Below are 26,306 nucleotides of genomic sequence, written 5' to 3'. Positions count from 1 at the left end.
TCTGGCCGCACCCACAAGGGTGGTCCCAGCATTATGAGAAACATAGGCCTGCTACTCTCAGGAAACCAAAAACAAAAACAAACAAAAATGCCCTGACTGAAAGTAAGGCTAGGAGAAGATTTATTGTCAAACACTGCTTCTTTGTTAGGTCAGTGATTTGCAAAGGCAGCATTAATTTTGTATTCTTATCGCTCTGACAGGGTGCCATCTTGACAACTATGCTGGCTACGAGGAATTTTTCAGGTACACGTGTTAAGAACTCTGCTCTTGATCCCCTCCTCTCCTCTCTGGTATCTTTTTTAGAATTTAATTTTAAATTCTTTAATAATTAGAAAAACACTGTTGTTCAGGGATGGCAAATGTATGCCATGGATTCCTTCCGCGCCTGTGGCTGCCATGAGGCTCTTACCTGGGTGCTGTCTCGCAGAGGCGTCAGGCCCGTGACTACACTCTCCACGAGGGCACCCAGGCAGCCCCACCTCTAGTCAGCACTGGAGCAGGACACGAAACCCCTCTGTCACCCCTGCTGGGGTGCACACAGTTTGGAACTACGTCCTCCCCTCAGCTTGAAGCTCAGCATTTTGAACGTAGAATTAATTGATATCTCATAAAGTAATAACTATGAATAGTTTCTTGTTTTTGTCTCATTCTCTCAGGGAATCCCAGTAAGCAAGATTTTTAGAAGAAGGCTATTATTGAGGAACCCAATTCTCTTAGGCCTAAGTTCTTTTGAAAGTACAGTTCTGTAGTATCTTGGCCTGCTATAAGAATGATTACAACTTTCAAAGGCATCTAAACTCAAGAATTTACAGAGAACCTGCCCCACAGTAATAAACGTTCCTTGAAATGATTTCTTGGTAAAAATAAGTTTGTTTAAATAATGGGCTGAAAAAAGCTAAACTATTTCTTTATTGTAGAAGTGACTTGCCAAAGTCAACATAAAGTATATACCTTTTCCAGAAACTGAGTTTTGGAACTCCTTTTTTTGATAGGTTACCTCAAAGGATCAGGTTTCCAAAACTAAAATTTTGGTAAAAGCTCATCAGTCTTATGTATGGAGAGGGACTGAAGCAGCAAGACTGTTGCATTGGTAAAACTTACTGTTTGGCTGTTTAAACTTGGAACAATTGTCAGACGCTTGTACCAAAAATACTACCATTTCACTTTGCTTACTGTTGATATAAGAGTGATCTGCAGCATCGAGTTATCCAGCTATGTCTTCAGTAATTTATTCCTGCTACATACTTCACTTCTGAGTATTGTAGTGATGTCAGGTGATGATCCATATCATTATCATGTTTTCCAAACTTCTCAACCAATTTCTAGTTACTGTTTTACCATTTTATTAAATGGTCACCTTTTGTCTCCCATTGTATATAATGTGAGTTCATAGGAGGCTTTCCAAAGGCTTCCACTGACCTGTTAAACAGCAACAATGATAATAATACAATGAGTAACGCTACAAACTGAGGGACTGTGTTAGTCAATTGTATGTATTTTGTCCAATTTGTTTGGTGTAGTAAAATCTTGTTACTGCCTTTGTCAAGTTACCTGTTTTATGAACAGTTGATTAATATAGTTGACATTTATATGGGTGAGTTCAGTATCTTATTAAATATTAACTGATATATGCTATATTCAAATAAATTAATATTCACTGTGGCCCAGTCATTAGTGAATCACTAAAAAGTAGGATGATTTATATGGTATGTATTGTTAATGACAAACTAACTTGAAAAAATCTCCAGAATTAAGATTGTACATTTTGTTAAAGTCTCACGCATAAATTGGGCCTTTAGTAATATATGTACCCATGCATAGAAGCTTTTTACCTCACATTTTCCTTGTCATCATCGTGTAAGCTAAAAACTCACGACTAATATGTGGATTTGATATTGTTTCTGAATGTCTTAGCATGAAAAGCAAACTTTTTTTATCCGTCATTTCAAAACCAACTGATATAACATTAGACGCAGTTACATCTTATAGTTGATATTGCATTTTAGTTTTGAGTATTCATTCTGTTTCATTGCCAGACATGCTCTTTAAAGTAACTTGTCCATGAGTATATGGTTATAAAGTTGTTTTTATTTTTTCTTTTCTCCCGTTATGTGGAATGTATTTCTTGTGAGGTAAGGTGAATAGTAAGCAAAAGGGACATTTCTGCATCTCCCAGGCCAAATCCCTGCTTACCCTGAATCATTGTCTTCTCTTCGCTTGCTATTGCAATTCCAATTATTCTGAGTTTGCTTTCTAACCTATTAACTGCCACAGGATTTACTTAATATTGCTTCTTAGCTCCAGGTACACAGTATTATAGCTAAGGCTACTATTTCTTACAGCCTTATTAATAATAAATTAATAGCTTTGTTGCTAAAGACTAAATAAAATTAACATTTTTGTATCTTTTAAATAAATTTAAAATTTATCAAAGTGCTATCAAAATAATGGTCCAAATCAAACAGATGTCAGGAAATTACATGTTCATGCAGTTCTATTATAGCTAGGTATTTCCATTTCAGATACCAAATTCTATTCTGATGTACTTAAATAACTATATATATATATATATAATTAACATTAAATGGAAGCATAAGTGTGTACTTTGTCCTACATGTTTGTGGATGTTCTACACTTGATCTACTAATTGTCGTTGACAGTTACATAATCTGTTCACTGTGTATGTACCCATTCATAAGTATATTTTTCACTTCACTTTTTAATATACTCAAGGAGGTCAGTAACAGAAGGAATGCTAAAAGCTCCCTCCCAAAAAGTAAAGTTTCATGTAAGACCATGTACTTTAGGAGTTCTCTGATTTAGTTGAAGATTTCATTTTGTTTTCTATCTCGCCTCAAATTTTATGATTTTTAATTTTTCAGTGTAAAAGGCTTTTGTTTATGACCTTTGTATTCTGATTTTGAAGTATAAGAAAATACATAATACCTGTTTTTAAAGGTCATATGCTAAGCATTTAAAAAATTTGCTCTAGGTCAATAATATACCATTTCATTTTAAGTATAGTTATTAATATTTTTGTAAAAATGAAATTATCTGATTTCAAATATATATTTATTAAAAAGAATGTTATTTAGCCAGAGAAAATTGTCACAAATGAGTTTTAAACCTCTAGGAAGAGGGACTTAAGTGGCAGAACTGATACTTTCGGTGTGAATGAACATGTAATACAATCTGTGAGCTGATGTCTAAAGACTTGAAATCAACTTTCTGGATTACAAAAGCATAGTCCAGTTAAAGTTCCAGTATCCTTTTCACAGCCAACAGTGAAATAAAGTCCAATAATATAAGTGGCAAAGTGTCCAATTATATTCAATGAACTAAATAAGAATTTAGTTCTAAATTTGATGTGGCAAGACCAAGAAAAGTGATACTGTATTTCAATGTCCTGTAAGCTCGCGCTCATCAATGTGACCTTGATAACTTGGCATATGTTGGCCATAAATCAGTAAAGGTGGTAGAAGGAAACAGTAACCTGTTTTGTTGCCTGGCTATCGGTTTCTATGGATAACTCACTAAACTGATTTTACTCTCGTTTTGCAGCAGCCAAGAGTTTGTTGAAAAAACCAGATGGAGTAAAGGTAAGTTAAACAGGTGCTCCTAAACTTATTTCTGACTTTTCAGATGCTGGATTATTTTTAAATGTTAAATATAAGTTCTAAGTCATTGCAGCTTATACTTTTTATAGTTCCTGATAAAGGATGCAGGTTGAAATATAAAATAATTTAATGTACAGGAATGACTATTATTTATACCAAGAAAAGCATTTTTTTCTACTTATTATATATTAAATAATCATGACAAAATAAGACTTTATATGGAGTTACCATAGAAACTGAACATCTAAATCCTCTCTGTTTTACGACATCCTCAAACTGTCGTGGTGACCTGAAAATCCCTAAAAACCAAATGCTTTTCCAAATAGTTATGCTATGTTCTTGAAGGCTGCTGAAATTTATAGCCCATGGGGGGAAAACAAATCAAATCATTGAGTCTAGGGAATCAAAATTCAAATGACTATATTTCTCTGCTTGGGCAGTTTTTATAAAGGTCTTAATCGTTCCTGTTCTTCTATCATAAGGTATCGAGACAGACTTAACATGAATATCCTGAACAAATAATTAGAAAAATTTTCTAAGAAAGATAATGGCAGAATACTTCGACTTTCTTGGATTTCTAAACAAAATAATACAGCTTATTTTCTACTGATCCTGTTTTGTTTCATAGGAATTTGCCTTTGATTGAATATAACCTTATACATGCATTATGTTTGTTATCTTTCCAGAGTATTACCTCGATGTTTTACTTCTTTAATCCTTTTCTTTCTCTTCCACTGGCAGACACCTACATTCCTCATGAACACTTCAACGTTCTTGGGAATTAATTAACTTTCTAACATTTAAACTTGACCCAAAGTCAAGTGGTCAGTTCATTTTGAATATATAACTTAGAAAATCATCTGTCACTTCTCATGTTCATGCCCAGTCATTTCTTCAGCACCTGTCTGTGTGTGATTTGGGAATTTCCAGAGCTATGGTGACCATGCACTTGTGATTCCCGTTAGGTTGGCATTTACCTTTGATTAATTCCTGTCCTCAACCTGTAATATTCTCTTCCTTCTGCTTAGTTTATTCAACTTAAAGTTCAGTAATGACTGTTGATGTCTGCTTTTTTCCCAATGTAACATTGGTGGAAATGTGATATTTAAAATTTTCCAAACGTTTTATTCCCTTGTGTTTTTCTGTATTGTTTGGTGATGCAGAGCTCACAGTTTCTATTGAGACATTTATTTTTGCTACTATCCTTACATAGAAAGAAACGTTTCCAGAACTTTTTTCTTCCAGTCAACTTATAGTTCACCTTTAAAGACAAAATTATGCTGTGCTCCATGCTTTGATACTTTAAAAATTCAACCGGTTATATTTTGTTTCTTTTCCTTTCTCTTTGACTGGTCAATTCAGAAAAGGAAGTCCAGTTCGAGTGTTCAGATGATGGTGAGGATCTCTATCTGCCAGATTTCTCCTCCTGTGAAAATTCATACTTAGGAATAGAACAGTCTTATTTGCCCAAGTTAGTGTAAGTGGAGAAAGTATAGGATCATTACAGGTTAATGTTAATTAACTATCAAACACAGTGCCCATGTTCAAATATTATTGTTTTTCTTTGAAATGGAATTTTTGAAATATGTAAAAAAGTTTATACCGTCATCCATGTGCTATTAAAAAAGTGCAATTTTCTCCTAAAACTGAAGAAACCATGACATAATTAATGTCTGTAGTTATTGTGAAAAGTGAAGGAACACTATAGGATTATTTTTAAATGGTGATCATGATTACTAAGATAGGAGTGATTCTTAGTTCAGATAAACCAGAATGCATCCACCATGGAGTTTTTTTGTTTTTGCCGTACGCAGGCCTCTCACTGTTGTGGCCTCTCCCATTGAGGAGCGCAGGCTCAGTGGCCATGGCTCATGGGCCCAGCCACTCCATGGCATGTGGGATCTTCCTAGACCGGGGCACGAACCCGCATCCCCTGCATCGGCAGGCGGACTCTCAACCACTGCGCCACCAGGGAAGCCCCACCATGGAGTTTTATAAATTGTGTGAAAGTGATCTTACAAGGATTCATCCAAGTTAAGCGCCTTTGGAAAAAATATTTATTAACCTTAAAACTGAATGAACTCAACACCTGAAAAATAAGAATATCTTGCCCATGCCTTATTCTTATTATTCTTATAAAGTAAGAATAGTTCAGCACATAATTTAAATATCTGGTTTCATTTAATTTTTTAAATAAAAATACTCTGCTTCCATAATATAAAATAAATACATTTCACAAACAGAAGTGCCAGAGCTCTTGTATATTTAAAAGACAGCTGTGGTTGAGCGCATACTTGATATCTGATTCTTTAAAAGGAAGTCCTCCTAGCCTTTTACCTAGAAATTCTCCTATTATTTTAAATTAATCAATATTACAAATACCTTCAAAAGATTTTCTACAGTAAAAAAATCATTAAGCTAAACTTTAACAAAAATGTTTCTAACTGTACATTTAAACACAAGTAAAAGTGGTGGTTGAGGGACATATTCATTTAATTCATATTTGCCATGCCTAACAATAAAGGATGGCTCATCCAGACAGAATGGCCTTCATTTGGAAGAGACGACAGTGTGTGTATGCTGTGTATCTGTGTGTGAACGTGTGTGTGAACGTGTGTGTTGATGTGTGTGCACTTATACAGTTATGTTTGTGTGCGTAGGTATGCCCGTGAGGCATTTCCACTAAAATAAAGCAGTTCTTGGCAACCACAACCTAGGAAAAAAATCAAGTCTCAGATCTCAGAACAGAAAAGATCTCAGTATACTCCTCTTTCATTCTTTGCAATCACTGATACAAACTAAATGGATTATATTAAATACCTGTGGGCTTTAATCTTAAACACTTCTGATCATTTGATAAGAGGTCAGCTGTGTTTTGCCAAGCACTCTTCCTGAATAGGAAATTATTTGCATGTGTGTCCCTCCTCTTTTCTCATATATTCTGTACTAAAGTGAATACTGAATTTTGACCCTTCTTTAATAAACTCCATTATCTCTTATCTTTTTGGCTACTGCACAAATTTTATGTTAAATTCTGCACACTTCTATTTAAAGAAAAATTTTAAACTATCCTCGAAACATAGATTGATGGTCTAGTATTTAAAGAGTTTTCCAGTAAAGGGCACCAAGTTTTCTCTCTTTTCTTGCATGTCACTGAGCGCAGTGTTATAGTGTATTTAAATAATACCGGTACCAAATAGTCACACAAATAGGAATGAATAGAAAAGCAAATTATTACATACCCAAGTTAATTTTTTGGACCTTCTGTCTTCCTCTCAGTGTCAGTTTCAATATGATCTGTAGGTATAAAATATGAAAGAAAAGAATGCTTAGAAAGTCTAAGCAATTAAATTCGTGTAATTGCTTATAAATATTCATTTGGTATTCATTTATTTTATGCAGAATGTTTTTCTCTTTAAGTCCTTAAGTACATTTATACTAAAATTATGGGATGTATTTTTTAGATAATAATATGTAAAGAAAATAACTAGATAATATAGTGCAAGAAAATGAATGTCAATTTATATTTGTTTGATAATCACAATGTCATGCATGAGTTTAAATGAATGTTGAGTATTACTTTTCAGTCTCTGATTCTTTAGTAACCAAACTCAATTGTAGTTTCAAGTTGCCACTTGTCAACAAAGAGTCTTCTCTGGGCCATTACAATACTTATTGACCCTCTGAGTTGTTTTCACAAAGTGGCTTCCATAGTGATAATGGTCTTTCTTTAAGGTCAAAACCAATTATGTTAAAGCAAGGGAATGGTATTACCAAATAGTCTTCAACAATAGCAGTCATTTGATAGAATACATAGTGTTTTCCTCTCAAACAATTGTGAAAAATAAAGTCATTTTGCATCCAGAATATAGTAAGGAGTTCGATTTGCTGATTTATAATTGAAGATGTACTTTTTAAAGGAGACCCAGACTTATCATTTTAAGATATTTTACTATAAAGCCTGCATTTCATCAGAAGACCTAAGTTTTTAATTTGATACCTACTAAACAAAATGATGATGGCTCCCCAGAGAAAGACAGTCTATGTGTGACTTCAGGCTCAAGGATCAAATGAAAAAAGGAATGTATTCATAACAAAGAAAATTGGAAGCTGGGGAACAGAATCCAACCTGAAGAGTATGAAAATATTTACATTTATTTCATACTCTGACTCTTGATGTGAGCTCCGTTGAAGCAGCTCTTTGTCTGTTTGCTAAGGTAGCGCAGCCAAAGCAGCCAAGTCCGTTTTGTCATTCTGCCATCACAGACACAGTCCTAGCCCGGGTGTGACCATCGGAGACTAGAATTGATCATCATTCCTGTCAGTCATCACCGTGTCTTTCACGTTCATCTTCAGTGGCTCTTTATTTTCATGTCTATATCTCCACATAGACATGCTGTGTATAGAGACATTGGCTACCGAGGGGTTTAAGGCATCTCTGTTTCTATTTTCTGCATACCTACAGATAAACAACAAAGCCAACGTGGTAACCAGCCCCAAAGAAAATATTCCTACCCCGGCGCTGGTATACCTGGACTCTTTGTAACCCTTCTTAAGTTCTTTACTGTTTTTGGTGTTTCTCTCATTTGCTTTCACTATATAGATACATACATTTTTAATTTTTATTTTTTTGGATTTTGTTCTTGTTTTTGCTTTCTAAGATATGAGAAAAGTTCTTTTTGTTAAGGTAGTTGTCAAACAGTGTGTTTCTAACATGAGATGACCTCATTTCATTGTTGACCATTGTACTGACGATAGCTGTGGTCTTCAGTTAAAAGTGTTGCATGCTGCCTTAGAAATACCGTAGAATGCGCTTCGGTTGCTCTTAGCTCTTCTTTTGATGATAACTCTAGATATGCAAACAGTGGTTTCTTCTTTTCCTGACGCAACTGTTGACATCAAGGAGAGCTAAGAGGATTACTGCCAGACAAAAGTAAATGTGGACCTTATTCAGAGTTCCCGTTTCTCTCTCATTACGACAGCAGGGCTTTGTAAGACCTCACTTTCTGAGATAAAGAGGCACTGGATAATTTAAAGCTTTTTGTTTGTTGTGTTTCAAATTAAATTATCACTGTTTCACTTTAATCCAAAGGATGAAATTGCATAGCACAGAGCTTTGAATTATCAATGGGAATCAGTTTTTTCCATTTCTATCAAATTCACACTATTAACAACTCAATCAGCTTAACACTTTGAGACCATATTATGTTGAAATTCAAGGTTTGAATACTGGCATTCAGTGTTCTTAGTTTCATAATGTTTTCCCCAAATTATTCCATGTTTTGATTTATGAGTTTCAGAAATGTTAATGGTTTTTTACTCTCCTGTGTACTGCTAATTTCAGATGAATGGAAACTGTTAGGGAGATTGTCCCACTAGAGTTAACCAGAAGGCTCAATTTAAAAACATTTAAAGGAAGGACACATCAAGATAGCAGGTTACTTACTAGCAAAAAAAGACAGTGTTGATCATACCTCCAGCCAGGGAAGGGAAGAAGGACGGCAGTAAATATGCTTTCTAAGTACTCAGCATAAAGTGTAGTGGAGATGAGATAGTCTGGTGGGCAGAGTGCTTATGATTGAAGAGCATTCTCCATGGGTTGCAGTAACTCCCAGTTGCTAGGACATCACATAATGAAAGTGCCAAGCATGCCATTGACGTATTGACACTGAATCGTTTTTTACATCAGTTATTTGACTGTTTGTTATTTTCCACTTGGGACTATTTCTTCAATTTTCTAGTAGAAAGTAATAGGAAAAATAATATTTTCTTCATGGAAAAGCATGACTTTACAAACAAATCTTTCATGTCAGTCTATAAAACGGAAATTGCTTATATATATATATATATATGAATTAACATGGGATTTAACAGCAATGTGTCTCAAATTACAGTGTTTATATGATTAGTTCTAGAACCTTTTCAGTGTTTCTCAGAATTTCTTATGGACTTGTGAAATACATTCTTTAGGATAGCACTTTTTTAAGCGTTGTCCAATGATTCTAGGTTTTCCAAGGGTATTTATCTGTGTATTGTGACACCATAATTTGTTCTCAAATTAATACAGCTGAAAAGTATCTTCACAAAGACTTTGAGATCATCTCAGAAAGTTCTAATCTCCAGTGCCCTTGGCCAGTTTTCTATGGGACAGATATTAACAGGCTGTTTGTTCAAGCAGAAAGGAAAGCTCTATCTGGTATAGGACTTTGTGAAACAGCAAGTGCCTCTTTAGGTCTCCAAACTTCAAAGCCTTGTCTGTATACTGATCACGAATAAGGTCTTTTGCATGCTGCTGCTGGGTACTGAGGTGCTGTATCTCATGGACTCACCAGGGAGATCTTTCATCAGAGATCTTGTCAGCTGCAACCTCTGACAGTAGTTAACATTGCTTAAGCTCTTGTCACTATTTAGTTGTGTCAGCTGGCTCACTCTGCTCTGTCCCTGCGCTAGTTAAGAATGTACTTACCGATGCGAACTGTTTCTTTCTCTATTTTGTTCTCACTCAGGAGCCCCAAACTACTGTAATCCACAACCCTGATGGAAACAAGGTATTCAGAAAGAATCAACATCATCTTGCTTTAATAAGATTTACACATCTCATCAAATATTCAAAGCAAAATTAATTCATAATCTCAAATTAGGAAAGAAAACCCTTACCCTTTTCTACCATACTTTCTTTTGGGCCTAATTTATCTGGAACTATACACATATTTCTTTGAAAACAAAAATGAATGACATTGTGAAAGAGAAATGAACGGTGCAATTAGTCAGTAAAAGTGCAGTTAACAAGTCTGTATGTCGAGATGACTGTGTATCTTAAGCAATTCCATCTGGTTTTTCCCCCCATGCCTGTCTGCATTGTACTTTAGATGTGTTCTGCATGAAATTTTAGAATTTCTTGCTATATCATTCCACTATCTTCAAAAAAATCAACTTGAGTTCACAGTTATTTGTTTAAATTTAACGTTGCTTTTGAATTTTATTCGTTCTGTTGTCATAGTGTGCTTTTTGTTTTCTTTTAATTCCCTGTTGTTTGTGGTGTTTTTGTCGTTTGGCATGGATTTGAGGATAATCAGGGAGTTTCACTTCTTGTGAAGTATGTTTGTTTTTGTTTAATTATATGCATTTCAGTAACAGACATGTAACTGCTTATCCTGAAAGAAGACTATGATGTTTCCTATCCATTGTAAATTGTTTGCATAGCACGTTAACTAAATAACAGTACTTGTATACATGTCCATAGGGTGAAAGGAGGCAGTTCCCGAACGTATTCCATCTTCCTGCTTTGTTACTTCTCATCCATTATTATATCTCTAAGGGGAGGGAAAAATACTTCGTCAGACTTTTCTCAAATTTTAAGTATAGTCATGGGTCTTACTTTTCCTTACTCTTATCTACAGTGTTAAAGTCTTAGAAAACGCATTTCCTCTGGTCTAACATCTAGTTGGTCAATATTAAAATTACTAAAGTAAAAAAACATGAAGTGTTATGTTCCTTAATATGAGATGTATTTTACAGTCATGACACTTACAATGTTCTAAGTCCCTAAAAGACTCGAGGTAGTCAGGAGCATCACACATGTGAACAATTATTTTCAATATCGTTAGCAAGTGAAAGACCAAGCACAGCAGCTGGAGTGGACACTTCGATAATTCTAGCTATGTCATTTGTAAGAGTTGTTGCATGATATTTCCTGCTTACATGAATTAGTTTTACAGTGCATGGGTTTATCCTCATCTTGAGTTTAAATTTGAATACTAGGTCACATTAAGAAACGCATGAAGACTCTGCTTTGGTTTTATGTTGTGGAGACTCTGGATATATCTTTAATTAGTCTGTCCCTTTGGATTAAATATTATATATTACAGTTGTATAAATTGATCATTTTTTTGAATATTGAATCTCTAAAAGTACACTGACTAATGTTTGCATCATTTTCCAAAATTTGTTTTCATTGCTGAACACATAGCTATTGATTAGAAGTTTCCAATTTTTTTTGGCAGTAGCCTTTAATCATTCCAAGTAGAAAATTGTGTCTTTCTTACGAATATTACTAAATTTCTTTGCTAGAAATATTTTATTAATACATTATTAATGGAAAAATTTGTCAACCATTTTAAGGAACGTGTCTTAATACTGGCAGTTACAGTGTCCTTTTAACTGTGCTTATTAATCTGCAACTTCATTTGTAGTTTTACAGAGAAATAGCTTTGTCTTTTCATTATGGGAGCAAGTTTCTTATCGGCAAAGCCAGTTTCTAATTTAGAAATGAATGGAAAAGATCTGCCTTTTCCTTGAAAGTAAATTATTCATATAATTCCATTGTGCCGATCACAAACATGGAAATTCTTCTTGAAAGCACTTTCACCGTATCTCAGCTTCTTCGTCAAATGATTCAATGAAACGCTTTTTCTCTCTACAGAGAAGTCAGGCTGATAAATAGCCTGCAAATTTACTACTTGAAATAGTGCCTTACACAAAGAAAGGACTAATTACTAATTAATTGGGAATAAAAAATGTTGTTTTTTAAGGTTCAAATTCATTAGGCTAGTATATTCAACTTCTCATAAATACTTAGAGAAAGCACACCTTATGGGGCACTGTAACACAACACATCCTTACACAGCTCTTAGAATAAGTTGCATACTTTGACTACGTGTACAAATCACCTTGATTTACTGTGCTTCGGGGATTAGGCAACCAGAGTACTCCCTTTTTGAAATGTTTGCAGCATTTGACATTTTATTTCTGTCAAAACCACGTAACATATTTGTACATTTGCATGTCGGCATATGCGCACAGCCTGCTGAAGAATTTTGCATGATATGTATATCACTTGCCAATTTTTTGAGAAAAAGAAAAGTCAAGCTATTCATTGTTTGCAACTTTAAATATGTTTTCTTCTCAACAGGAGTCAACTGAGAGTTCAAATACAACAATTGAGGATGAAGATGTGAAAGGTATGATTAAACCAGAAATAGAAAATCCCAACTCAGAGTTACGTATATCTCGGAAGAAAAGTATTTGTTTCAAATAACTAATAAGTTTAAGAACTAGGTCTATTCTGAGACACAAAATTACTTTTCTTTTTATAAGTACATCATTATTTTAATTATATGTACTGATTTTGTCCATTTTTTCTTCACATTATATTCTTTTCTCTGTCTTTAAACTATAGACAACATGTGGTATATTCAAGGACATTGTGATTTTAAACTAGTAGTGAATGTTTGGGATCATAATATCAAATTCTAAATATATCAGTCAAAAGGTAATACAAAAGGCATATGTATGTCTAGAAGACAACTTATATTCAAGAACAGAGCATGAGAATAACCATTTTTTTTGAAACTTTCAATAGTCTCAATTGGGTTTCAATGAAATTCTGCATTTGTCAGCCTTTTAAACCTAGATTTTCATGCACTTTTCTAATATATTCTTGATTTCCATTCAGTTCATTTGTCCAGGTTCCCTTAGCTCCATATATGAGTCATTGCCAGCATTTCTATCAACATCTTCTCAGTGCCTCTGCACATACATACTAAACACACATTTGCAGTCAGTTTTCTTCTTTTTGGTCTCTGGGCTGTTTTTTTTTTTTAACATCTTTATTGGAGTATAATTGCTTTACAATGGTGTGTTAGTTTCTGCTTTATAACAAATTGAATCAGCTATACATATACATATATCCCCATATCCCCTCCCTCTTGTGTCTCCCTCCCACCCTCCCTATCCCACCCCTCTAGGTGGTCACAAAGCACCGAGCTGATCTCCCTATGCTATGAGGCTGCTTCCCACTAGCTATCTATTTTACATTTGGTAGTGTTTATAAGTCCATGCCCCTCTCTCACTCAGGGCTGTTTTAGAAGTGTTAATTTTGCTGCAATTGTTTATGCAGTTTTGTATTCTTATTTTTTTAATTTAGTATACGTAACTACAATTCCTACAGGCCACTTGTCTAGAAGCCATTCCAGAAAAAGAATGGTAAAAACAGGGATATTTAAAACAGAAGTATTAAAGGAAAAGAAGTATAAAACAAATTCAGAGAAATGATCCATCAGATAATTAAACATTATCTGGAAAGATTATTACCTAATAGTATCCCCATAGGCTTTAATTCTGTAGGTAGCATTGGTAAGATATAATTTTGAAAAATTGTATTCACGTTATAGAATAAAGAACCTGGAAATTCTCAGGTCAAGGAGACATATAAGCTATTTAAGAAATGAAAATGGGGCTTCCCCGGTGGCACAGTGGTTGGGAGTCCGGCTGCCGATGCAGGGGACACGGGTTCATGCCCCGGTCCGGGAGGATCCCACATGCCGCAGAGCGGCTGGGCCCGTGAGCCGTGGCTGCTGGGCCTGCGCGTCTGGAGCCTGTGCTCCGCGGCGATGAAAGGCCCGCGTACCGCAAAAAAAAAAAAAAAAGAAATAAAAATGACTGTAGACCACAAGTTGCTAGTCACCTCTGCTGACTTCTTCCTCTTTGGTCGTACAGAACAGCTGACACTTAAATTGTAGTCTCTATTTAGATTACTAGCGCACTGATCTAACTTTGCTAGAATTAGTCAGTCATTATTTACAGTGGAAAGGTGGATAGCTGTGTTGAGGATTTTATTTAGTAGCTCTATTTCTTTTAATTTATTTTATTTTTGGCTGTGTTGTGTCTTCGTTGCTGTATGTGGGCTTTTCTCTAGTTGCGGCGAGCAGGGGCTACTCTTTGTTGTGGTGCGCAGGCTTCTCATTGCGGTGGCTTCTCCTGTTGTGGAGCATGGGCTCTAGGCGTGAAGGCTTCAGTAGTTGTGGCACGTGGGCTCAGTAGTTGTGGCTCGTGGGCCCTGGAGCGCAGGCTCAGTAGTTGTGGTGCATGGGCCCAGCTGCTCCGTGGCATGTGGGATCTTCCCGGACCAGGGCTTGAATCCGTGTCCCCTGCATTGGCAGGCGGATTCCCAACCACTGCGCCACCAGGGAAGCCCTAGTAGGTCTATTCATCTCCCTTTGCCTCTGAGCTAAAATTTGAACTGAAGTAATTTTATGAATCACTGATGCCAGTCCTATTAGATAAAGAGATTTTTTTTAACCAAATAAGCAGATGTGCCATTTAGCTTTCCCAGTGATTCAGAAAGCATCATCTTTACAAGTATTTTGGACTCATTAGCTCTTTCACCCAAACAAAATGTTTACATGACTTTTTACATTCTTCTCCTGAACGGGGATCGAAAAGAAGAAATAACCTGTGCATTATTCACTGGTGAGACTGAATCTTTAAATAACTGAATAAAATTAGGAGAATACTAACACCTCACTGTATGCAAGTCATCCTCTGAGGAATATGTTTATTCTTGGGTGATTACAAGCAGGGTTTTAATAAGTGGTCTCTCTCACCTGAACTGGACTCTTCACTATACATATTGGCTTAGGATGATTGCTGTTAATCTGTGTAAATGTCAATCTATAAGCAGAGTCCCTGACAGTCTCACCTTATAGCTTATATTTATTTGGTGAAATGAAATTATATCAGTACTTCTCAGAAAACAGCTCTTCTCTTGAAATCACAACGATATGGGTTTCATCTCACCGCTGGGATTTCCCAAATTGAGACAGTATTTGTCTCTGTATTTATGCTGAGTCTACACACACCAAATGTTAGAGAAATTAAGCGTAATATTGAGATCAAAAGAAATATCCAGTTGATAAGTGAGCCCAAAGTGCCTTGGTTCCTTTCCTTAAACTCAATGAATAAATTTTTCAAGTGTCTGCTTTATTTTCCTAGGGTGGATGTGGCCACAGAATCTTACATATATTAGGCCTCATTTGTGTTCTTTTTAAGACCCGTACGGTCTTTTGGTGGTTAACCTTTTTAATATTGAATGATATCAGAAAACTTTAAGACTTAGAAGATCCTTTGAAAGATCACCCAGGCCATCATTCTTACTGTAAGACAGGTGGTACATAAAACTGTCATATATGTGTTTGATATATTTATTATGGTGGTGATAGGCTTGTGTGGGGATCTCTCCATTTATTAGTGCACTGTCTTTCAGAAAGACCCTCATATATTTATACATTTGAATGACTGTACTCTTTTCTCTTTTACCTCAGAGTTTGCCATAGCTCTGAATAGCCTGGTAGGGAATGCGTTTTTTGTCCAGCTCTGTTAGAACCCAAAGTTACACATATATCCAACATCTAGGAACTCACAAAGACCAATCAATTATATCCCCTGACCAAAACCATACCCTCACTACAAAACTATATCTTATCCATGTCTTTTCTTCGACACACACACTTTCCAACTCTATCCTTTCTATATACAGCCTCATTATCAGGGTGAAACACCACAACTTTTAACATACTCTTAAAGGCATATTCCCATAGTGCACTCCTCCGTGCAGCCACACGCGCCATTCCTTCCTGCTAGGCGCCCCCACCCACCCAACACCAGCACCTCGACGGGCATCGTTTCGTGGTGGTGTACGCATCCCTTGAACACCATATCGCATGCTTCCCCTGCCAGTGTGGCGCACGTTCCGTCCCATCCCTGAGGACCAACGTGGCAGGGACAGGTCTACCTCCCCTCCACTGTAAAGAGACATGGGGAGGGGGAATTAAAACATCATGGTGACCTGACCGGAGGAAGAAACGAGGTGAACCAACAACAGGGTACCCTTTTCTGGCCTCTTCTGGAGGAAAAAGGTAGAAAGACTAGCAGCTGTCAGAGGAGGAAGAAAGCCGAAGTTGTAGTAGATTAATGGTCCTTTCCATTCAGTGGAACCTAGGGCACCTAGAGAGCGGGGATTTGGGGAAGACCCATTTTCCTTGAACTCTTCAAATTAGTTTCCGTTCAGAATGGCCTTTGGCTTTCAAGAGGCCCGGGTCCTGGTCACTCTTGCTTTGTATCTAAACTATCTCAGCTTCTTCATTTATTCAGGGAATGTTTACTAAATGTCTACTGTTTGCCTGAGCTCCACGTCTTCTCTTTGTGAACTAGTTTTATTCAAGAGCTTTCAACACCTCAGGCAAAACATTCTTCCGTGTGCTTTATATGAATCTTTTGTGCTATCATTTAAGCCATTTCTCACACTTAATTCAATAAATATCAGGAAAACTTACTGAAAAAGTCAGACCCAAGGTAAGTGTATTTCATATCTAAACGTCCTTTTATTTTCTTTTTCTTAAAAACCTTCAGCATTGAGTTATAACCACAACATTTTTCTGCCCCAACTCACAGTCACCCTAAGGGACTTTGTGTTGTTTCACAACTCTTCTTTGTAAAAAGCTTCTGGTCCTGTGTTTTCTTTCTCCAAGGCAACGTATTGACTTCCAAGTATTGACCTTGTGAGCAGCTTCCTAATTTTGTGCTGTACTCAACACAAATATTATCTCTAACGCTACATCAATAAATTCAGTGTAACGGAGAGATACTAATAGTTTAAGAACAAATAAGCATCTTAATGAAGCATAGTTATTACCATAGAAGCACTGTGATAATTATACACTTATACACTTAAAAAAATTATACACTTAAAAAAAAGTGTATTATACACTTAAAAATTATACACTTAAAAAATTATACACTTAAAAAAAGTGTATTATACACTTAAAAATTATACACTTAAAAAATTATACACTTTAAAAAAAGTTTTTCTATTAGAATTTATGGTGTTTTCAAAATATGATTTTTTTTTTTGGTCCAAAGTTAATGAAATAATCATTCCATTTTGAATATATGTCTAGTAATTCATTAATTCCAGGTGTTGTCAAACAGCTGGCATTAGTGGCCTTTCGTGACTAGATGGCAGTGATGGCAGTGCTGCTCTGAGGGGGTGTGGGTGTACCTAAAGTGGTCCTTTTGACGCTGTGTACATGTGAAGACTGTCCTTTGGTTTGTGGCTACAGCAACGGTTTGCAGGGCCTGCTGCCGTGTGCCACAATGTCTCTCCACCTCCTAGCCTGCCCAGCACCATTGCTTAGAGTCAGCTACTTCTTCCTGATGCGTGTGCATCATTTTGGTCCATCTACTGCTTTTTCACAGGATGCCAGAGCTGTGCAGCCCCTGTCGATGTTGGGCTCCTGTGTGCCCTTAAGTGATCTCTGTCACTCATCCTGCTTCCGGCATCTCACTTCAGCTCAGCATTCAGCAGCTGCTTGGATCTCTTGCTGCATTTCATCTTTCTTACAGCTCTAGGCCGGTGGAGCTCTGTACCGCAAGCAGAAATGTATTGCAGAAGTGTGAGACTGGCTGTATGTGGGGACTTCGTGCTCGTTTATACTCTTTTTCCTTTTGCTGACGCGTAGGTGATGGTAATGTGCGTAGAATGTTTGCATAAGGCCCAGTTTAAGGACACAGGTATTGACAGCCTTATCTCTTGACTGGGGGCAGGTATATGATGACACCTGGATGTCATGGTCTCAGCTAATCTACAGAATCACTTGATTAGTGAGCTTTTTGTGATCTGGACACAGGTCACAGTAGTGGACAGTAGTGTCTTTTGTAAATCTGGACAGTAGTGGACAGTGTGATGACTTAAATACTCAAATTCTACTGTTTAGTGCAAATCATCGTTTCTGTGTAGGCTTCCCTGGAGCAGAGGACCACTTGATGCCAGTCCCCTTCCCACCTTAAGCAGTCTGTAACTCAGCACTTGCCTTGCATGCATTTCTTACTTCAAGGGAATCTGCAAATTCAGAAACTCCTGGATATTTTATTTAAGGACTTTTGATGATTATGTCATTCCATTAGATTGAAAGTGTCCTAGAAGACCTGTAGGGCAGTGTACAGTAACTTCTTTTAGGTTTCTAATCCAAACTTTGATTTTTAAAAAGGTTTATTTAGAAAATCTTGTCTGCATGTGTGTGTCTACCTGTTGATCTTTTAACATTTAGATCAAGATCCATAACTTATAGGACTGATGCAGAATTCATTCCATTCTACCACCGATGTAAAATTACTTCATTTTCTCTTTTTTTTTTCACATTCCTTTATTTTACCCTCCGCACTCACTCTGTTTTTCTCTTTACTCTTTGCCTTCTGTGAGATTTGAATCTTAAATTTGTCAGTGATAGCCTCAGGCTTGTTTAGCCCTGCTGACCAATTACGAGGTCAAGAACTCTTACCAACCCCAGGTTAAAACAAAGTCTGAAATCAAAACAAAACAAATGAAAGCAACCAACAAAAACATGAGTGAAGGCGCTTTATAGAAGAGACTATCTAGAAGTAAAGGGTTTTTATTTATTTGCATTTGGAATGGTATTTTCATTATTCAATTTAGTGCAACAAATGTTCTGTGGGCACCTGCAGTGTAAGGTGCTCTACGGAGGCGATAGCCACGCTTCTTGCCCTCATGAGTAAGTCTAGAAAAGATAAAGATGATTCTGCATGATAGTGTACCTTCTTTGTTTCTGGCTTGTATCCAGATAATTCTAAAACAAGAATAATATATTCATTGAAAAACAAACATAAGGACATAGCTACAGATAGTCATGTGAGCGAATACAGAAAGTTTCAGATGCATGTAACACATGTAATTCCTAACAAAGAGACCTCTATTTGGAAAATTCAGATTCAATTAGTTTTTTTCAAAAGATCATTGAACACCTACTATGTACCAGATATGATAGACTAGGCTGAGGCCAAAAAACCCTTGCTCAAGGAGTTCTCAGTCATGTAGTACATTCTCTAATGAAATTATATCTGCTGGTCCATTTCCCCAGCGAATGGCTTTTTGCATTAAAATTTTATTCTATGTTAAAGAAAGTTTCTTCCAAGGTACATGAATGTTTATCCTTAACACTTAGTGAATTAGGTAGTCTATTTTTTCTTTGTTTCTTTTGATATGTAATAGTGTAGCATTTTTCCCTCGGTCAGTGCCGTTAAGCACAATGTGCCCGTCCATCATATGAAAAGTAGCATCATATTTGGTACAAAAAGACAGATTTAGTTATAGGTATTGCTTTTTTTTTTTTGTCTCCTCAGTTTTCCATATATACCCAGTCTACCAGCAAATCCTACGGGTTCTCCCCTCAAAGTACACTCAATTTTTTTAATTGACTACTGGTCACTAACTCCATTTCCGTCACCCTGGTCCACAAAAGCATCATTTGCCTACATTATTGACATGACTTCTTAGCCAGTCTACCTGCTCTGGTATTACCTGTTTATGGTCTATTCACGACACAGTAGTCAGAGTAATGCTTTTAAAATATATCAGATTATGTCTTGTTTCCATTGGCCGCCAGTGTGGATTATAAGGCCCTCAGTGATCAGGACCTCCTCCAGCTATACCTCCCTTTACTGTCTGACTTCATCGGCTATTAGATGTCTCAGAAACACTGTCCTGATATGTATCAAGCTGGTTGCTGCCTCGGGGCCTTTACAGTTGCCATTCCCTGCCTAATATGTCCTGATACAGATTCCATGTGCTTGCTGCCTCTTCTCTTTTTTAGTCTCTGATCAGATGTTACCCTCTCAGATCTTCCTTGATGACCCTGTTTTAAATTGTTTCCCTCCAAATCCAGTGCTCCCATTCTCCTTCTCTGCTTTCCTTTTCTCCTAGTATTTAGCATTATCTGGAATATGTGTTTTACTTACTTGCTTACAGTCTCTCTCCCCCTACTAGGATATAAATTCCTTCAGGGCAGAGATATTTGACTGGTTTGTCCACATTTATATCCACAGTATCTAGACCAGTGTTTGGCAAGAGTAGGAATAATAAGTATTTAATTGATGGAGGAAGGAAATAAGATAGAAATCAACCATGCCATGTCCTAGTAGTCACTAAAAAGACTAGAATTCTCTAAAAGTTATGATCACATCTCAACTTTTTATCTCCATAGGTTTTTGTCCACGTGTTCCCTGCCCCACCCCATAATTGAGAAACTAAAAACATAGAAAATGAAAATTTCAAAAGTAAGTCACAGGATCCTCTTTCCTGTGTGGATGGAGGATGTGTTTTGGTGTCAAAGACAGTAGGTTTGAATTACAGCCCAGCCTTTTACGAGCTAAGCAATCCAGCTGCCCATGTAAACCTCTCTGAGTCATATTGTGTACAGTGGAGATAATGATGTCTCAATACTTAACCATTTTTTACCTTCAGAAGTAAAAATTTCGTGCGGTTCAAACCTAACAATAATAACAATAACAAAACGTAGTCATGTTAACTAGAGATAATATTTGTTAAATGCCTGGCCCATGATAGTCAGCAAAATTAATTACATTAATTCTGGCCATTCTTTCCTATGAGTACATGATATAAGCACAGAGGTTCACTAGTAAAAGAGTCCGTAAATCTAAAGGGACCTGTGATTTTTATTGTAGCATCAGTGTTTCTATTTTCTAAGCCATTTATTTTGATAAGTGGGTAAACATCTGTAAACGTTAAGACCCACAATCTTAACCCACAATCTAGCCAATCTACTTACATAAGCAAACAAAGAAGCTGCCCAAGTACAGAAAATAAATTCATATTTGGTTTAAAACAAAAGCCAATATTTTTAAAAAGCTTTTATTAAGGTAACAGTATTATTTTAATTTGTCATGAATTTTAAACAATTAGATTATTTTAATTCACTGTTTTTTTGCTTCCATGATATCATGTAGTAGGCACTTAATAAGTTAATAAATTAATTATGAGGTTTTTGCATTAAGTTAATTTTGTTTGAACTCTTAAAATTTTTGAGTTTAGAGACATATTTTGTTTTTAATTAAACATAACATTTTAAGTAATGACTCAGTCTTTCCTCATTTAAACTGATCCTTTTATCCCTGGATGTTTTCACGTGTTTTCAAAAATTGGCTTATTTTGAGTGTGTCTTGATTATCCCTGATGAGAATAAAAGAGAAGTATGTAGACTGATTGTTTTTGACAAAAGTAAAATACATATTTTAAGAGGAGTGTATCTATGCCAAATTCTCAAGCAAACTATCTCAAGAGCCATAACATAAAATGTCCTTCTTGGAGACTGTGATTAGCCAGTTCAGTGTTTCCTCAGAGGGAAACTAACCATCTTGACAGAAGTTAACAGCTTAAGTGTGAAAGACCTATTATTTGTTTGTTTTTGAAGTAATTCATTACAGGATTATTGGTTTCTTCATTAACGTCACTACATGTGGTTATTTACACTCTGTCTATCCAGCACAACACAGATGGCAAATGTTAAGGAGAGAATTTGGGATTTTAGGGAAAGTTTGAGTAATAGACAAAAACCCATCATCACTATGTGTTTTCAGATTTTAAAAGAAAGAAAATGAAGAAATTGTGCTCCAGAATGTCATTTGTTTTCAATTTGAGCTAGAGAATGTTTTCAATTGGGGAACATAACTTGCTGTGGTGGTGTCTATTTTGAGTACAGAGTATTTTTTCTCTCTACTTAACTAGTTTATTGAGAATTATAGTATTCTAATTAAAAAAATTGTATACTATTACATTGTATAGAGTTACGGTGAGCAAAAATGTAAAGATACTGCTGAAGAAGAGAGAATTACCTCTGAAAAGCTTAACAGTCTCTAATGACAGAAAAGACAGCTTATTTAAAGAGACACCAGTGATTTTTTTAGAGGTACTGTGACCAGTGTAGAAATGGTATGAGCATATGAGATTGTGTTTTTAAATCTCTCTTCAGGAAATAGAAGTTCTTCATTTATAATCTTTATAAGTAAAAAAAAAAAAAAATTAGACTAAGATGGAACTTACTAACGCTATTTAAATATATGAACAGTTAATAAAAATGAAGTGTGGTGCTTGCTTGTTTGTTATGGAGGATAAAACAAACAAAATGTTTGTTTGGGATGAATGTGTAAGCGCCTGTGTCTGAGTTGGTAAGGTCCTTTTAGTCTGTACTAGAATTTTCTAACATGAGCAGTGTTGTGAATTATTGAAGAATTTCCTCTTCAGTGGTTTGTGATGTGTTGTATAATCTGCCTATGCAAGTGCTAAAGATAACCCTTATAGGCGTTCTAAGTGGTCTGTCCCCCTGGAACTTCAAGTTTCTAAGTGTGGACTGTTAATTACTCATCAGATAACCTGAATGGTGTCTTTGATGAATGTTCATCTTTTATATTCAACAAATAATGGAAAAAAGTATTTCATACTCACAAATATGTATCTACTATGTTACATTTTATGATAATTTACATTTATAATATATCCTAGAATAAATGAAAGCAACAGTAATATGTTGTTAGTTCTGAAATATATAGTTCATAAATGTAATTCTTTCTATACTCACATTGATTAAAACAAGAATAACTTTACTGGCCTTGTAAAATTTGGCCAAGATATTCCAACAAGTACTTGTCAACAGGAAAAAATACTACACAATCTAAAAGTTGAGAGTTATGTTTTGTTCGAGGACTTTACTGAGGACTATAGCCTGGGAGGCGGCAGCCTCTCAGATAGCTCTGAGGAGGCGTCCCAAAGAGGTAAGGGAAGAGCCAGGGTATGTAGAAGTTTTTGCTGGAAAAAAAAAAAAATTAGTGGAACATCAAAAGATTACTGCTAATCTCACACACACACACACACACACACACACACACACGAAAACAGACATCCCAAGTTAGTGAATTTAGTGCTTTGTATGTATGGGAAGATGCAAGAGTCTGGGCTCATTGAAATTATTCCTTTGATATGCATCTTAACTATCTAGGGCCAGTATCCTCGTTTTTTTCCATCCTGAATTCCCCTCAGGGTGCACCGTCAGGGGTGGCTGCAGTGGCTGATGGCTTGATGGCAACATTCTTGTACGTTACTGAAATGGTAGGCAACCTTTTTGGTCCACATACTTTTAAATCAGTTTTCTAAGCTGAATTTAGATCAGAATATCCCAGAGCTAAAGCGGTTATATAGTGCCAGTGTGAGGTATATCACTTTAATAAAAAGCATTAGCCGTGAAAACTCACTGAAGAATTTTTGGTCTGATAAGATATTTTCACCCTCCCAAATTAAGTTTTGAAAAATGCAGTAACTAATCACAGAAATGACTCTTGGTCCTAGGAGTCTTGTCACTGTTCTCTGTCAAATGCATGGGGACATGAGAAGAGTTACAGGAATTCACATCATTTTGTGAATATGTGTGTGTGTGTGTGTGTGTGTGTGTGTGTGTGTGTGGTGAAAATAGGAGGTTATTTTCCTCCAAACCTTAAGTATGTCTTGCAAGTTGTGATAACCCATTATAAATTTATCCAGACTGACTACTGCTCTGCCTTTTCAATCCATGGTCTGACATCTCAGAAGGCTATAATAATCATCAGATCATCAAAGTCAGGCATATAAGCACATATATTACATCGAGCCCTGACCTTGGATCTACAATGCTGTAGACAAATGCATTATACAGTTGACTTATCAAGAGAGTCTATTAATTTCCCATAATTTTCCAAATTAAAAGCATTCCTTAACTATAGATACGTTATTTGTTCCATTAACTTTTTTCACTAGTTCCCTAATTTACTATTGATTGTAGATGCTCTAGTTATTTTGAACAATGTGTGGTGTGACTGGGTTCTATGACATATTTTGTGAATTGGCCTCTCTTTTTTCCACTTCACTAAACCTGATCTGCTCTTGCAGTTTCCATTCAATGATTCTGGAAGCATGGATTGGATAATGATAGACTTTGCCATGAAAGTTGCTGAAGATGAGAATTAGCTAGAAAGCATGGAATTACAATGAGAGCAGCTGCTGCTGCATATTCTTGAACAGTAGTAAGATCTGCTGTTTTATCTTGTCAGTCTCATCAAGGGAAATTGGTCAGAATGAGATGAGTATTACTTAACACTTAGAAAGAAGTGAAATGATGTTCTTACAATTAAAATATCTGTATGATCTGTACAGTGGTGGGTGAGGGAACTGCTTAGTGTCAACCTCATTGAAGCAAACACTGGTGTGAGAAATACTGAAATGCGTTTAGGAACTTGTGTGAACCTGGAAACAAGGGGAAAAGACCTTTAAAAAATATATGGGACTTAATAAATGTAGTCACAGAATAACATTTTTTTATACTCTAACTGTAGTCAGCCTGGTGCTTTCTCAAAAAAATCCAAAGACATCACACTTCAATTAATTTTGGTGTATCTTTCTGTTCGTTTTTTATTTTTGCTTTTTGCAAAATGAACAAAGATATATGACGGTTCTCTACCATGGCGGATAGCCTTCTAGGTTCCTGCATTCTTGGTCCAAGGGAGCATTCATGAATCTACCAGTTAAATTATTCAGGAAAGTAGAGTTATAAATAAACTTATCTAAGCATACAGTGAATTCTGTTTTTCATTGAAGTCAAATTTTATACTTTTTTAAAGGAATAGGTTACTTAACAGAAACTAAATTAATTATAAGCTGAGCAACAGCAGTAGAAATCATTGAAAAAAATAAAAGCCTACACTCACGGCTGCACAAGATTTTAACTCTTCTCAATATTTTATACTGCCTGTCCATACTGAAGGACAGAGCATGAACAGGTTGGCATTTACTTTTGACCTGAAAGATACATGCCCTGTTTTGGCTAATAACATGTAAAATTGATTGGAGGGGTTAGTTGGAATCATTAAAGTTCCAAGATTTGGGGAAAGCTGGATTTCATTCACGACAAAACAAGCCCCCCAAAAACAAGGCAAAAAATAACTTTCCAAATATTTAAAAATCCTAAGTCTCATTCTCTCTTTTCTTAGTCTGATTTTTCTTTTGAGACAGTAGTTTTAACCATCACCTTGGTTCTGCAGTGGAAGAAAGAGATACCTCTTGAGAATGCTTAGTATTTCTCTTATCATGCAAATATATACACCTGATGCCCGGAGACTACAATTTTAATCTTAAATCTAAGCAGTTGATATGATTCTTTGAACCAGTTTCTTAAATCTTTCTTTTTTCCATGTCGTCAACTCTTAACTGGAAGTGGAACCACACCTATCTAATTCATAAAACATCTTAATACTTAGAATACTCAATGGTATTCATAATGTTGTCCTATCTCTAGCTTCTGCAAGTCAGCTGCAGGTGGCAGAAAAGTTACCCAATTACTTTAATGTGGATGGACTGAATTCTTTTATATCAGCAAATGTTCTGTATAACTATATATAGCTTCTTTAGACCCTGAAACTTTTATGTAATCCATTTTTAATGAAAATCTTTATAAATACTTTACACATCCTTTAATCTTTAAAAAAAATAGTAAATATTTTTTTTCATCTTCAGATTCAGACTCATCTTAGGAATGACACAGCCATATTTTGTAACCCAATGATATCTTCACAAACCTTTTTTAAAAATCTAAACCTATTTTCACTTACACTAAATGATCCCAATGCCAGACTTTTCTGTTCTTAAATATTTGTTAATCATTTACTGTCAGACCATAGCAATTTAACAGGACTAAGACTAGTAGTACTTCTTTCCCAATTAACAATTTATGCCTTGAAATTCAGAGTAGTTAGGTTTTTATAGAGCAAAGTACAAAGATGATTTGAATAATTAATCTTTTAAATCTTGAGGGCCTCTAGCAATTAAAAGGCTGAATATTGGTGTTATTGAACAAGTGAATTATGGATAAGTGAGCTTTACAATAATTTCTTGAAAAGCAGGCTTGACTAGAAGCTTGGTAATTTCCAGGTGTTATATTTGGATAAAATATTATATAATAGAGTATTAAACCAATCAACTCCAGAATCTTCGATGACTTTGATTTTGAAAGCCAAAAT

General features: G+C 35.8%; 1 protein-coding gene across 4 annotated transcripts in view; it reads left to right on the top strand.

The window, feature by feature from the left end:
• Positions 1–26,306, top strand: part of CAMK2D (calcium/calmodulin dependent protein kinase II delta) — a 279,011-nt gene that overhangs the window by 233,783 nt on the left and 18,922 nt on the right. For 2 of the 4 annotated variants that reach the window (XM_065877934.1, XM_065877935.1), the window contains exons 11-13: positions 201–243; positions 3,562–3,599; positions 12,529–12,577. In XM_065877934.1, the coding sequence (XP_065734006.1) occupies positions 201–243; positions 3,562–3,599; positions 12,529–12,577 (130 nt within the window). Of the gene's footprint in view, positions 1–200; positions 244–3,561; positions 3,600–8,082; positions 8,143–10,123; positions 10,166–12,528; positions 12,578–26,306 lie in introns of all 4 variants that reach the window. The other 2 variants (XM_065877933.1, XM_065877936.1) reach the window with 2 other exon arrangements.

The sequence above is a fragment of the Phocoena phocoena genome, chromosome 5, assembly GCF_963924675.1.
Source record: "Phocoena phocoena chromosome 5, mPhoPho1.1, whole genome shotgun sequence".
NCBI lineage: Eukaryota > Metazoa > Chordata > Mammalia > Artiodactyla > Phocoenidae > Phocoena > Phocoena phocoena.
This window is presented reverse-complemented; position numbering and strand designations above follow the sequence as displayed.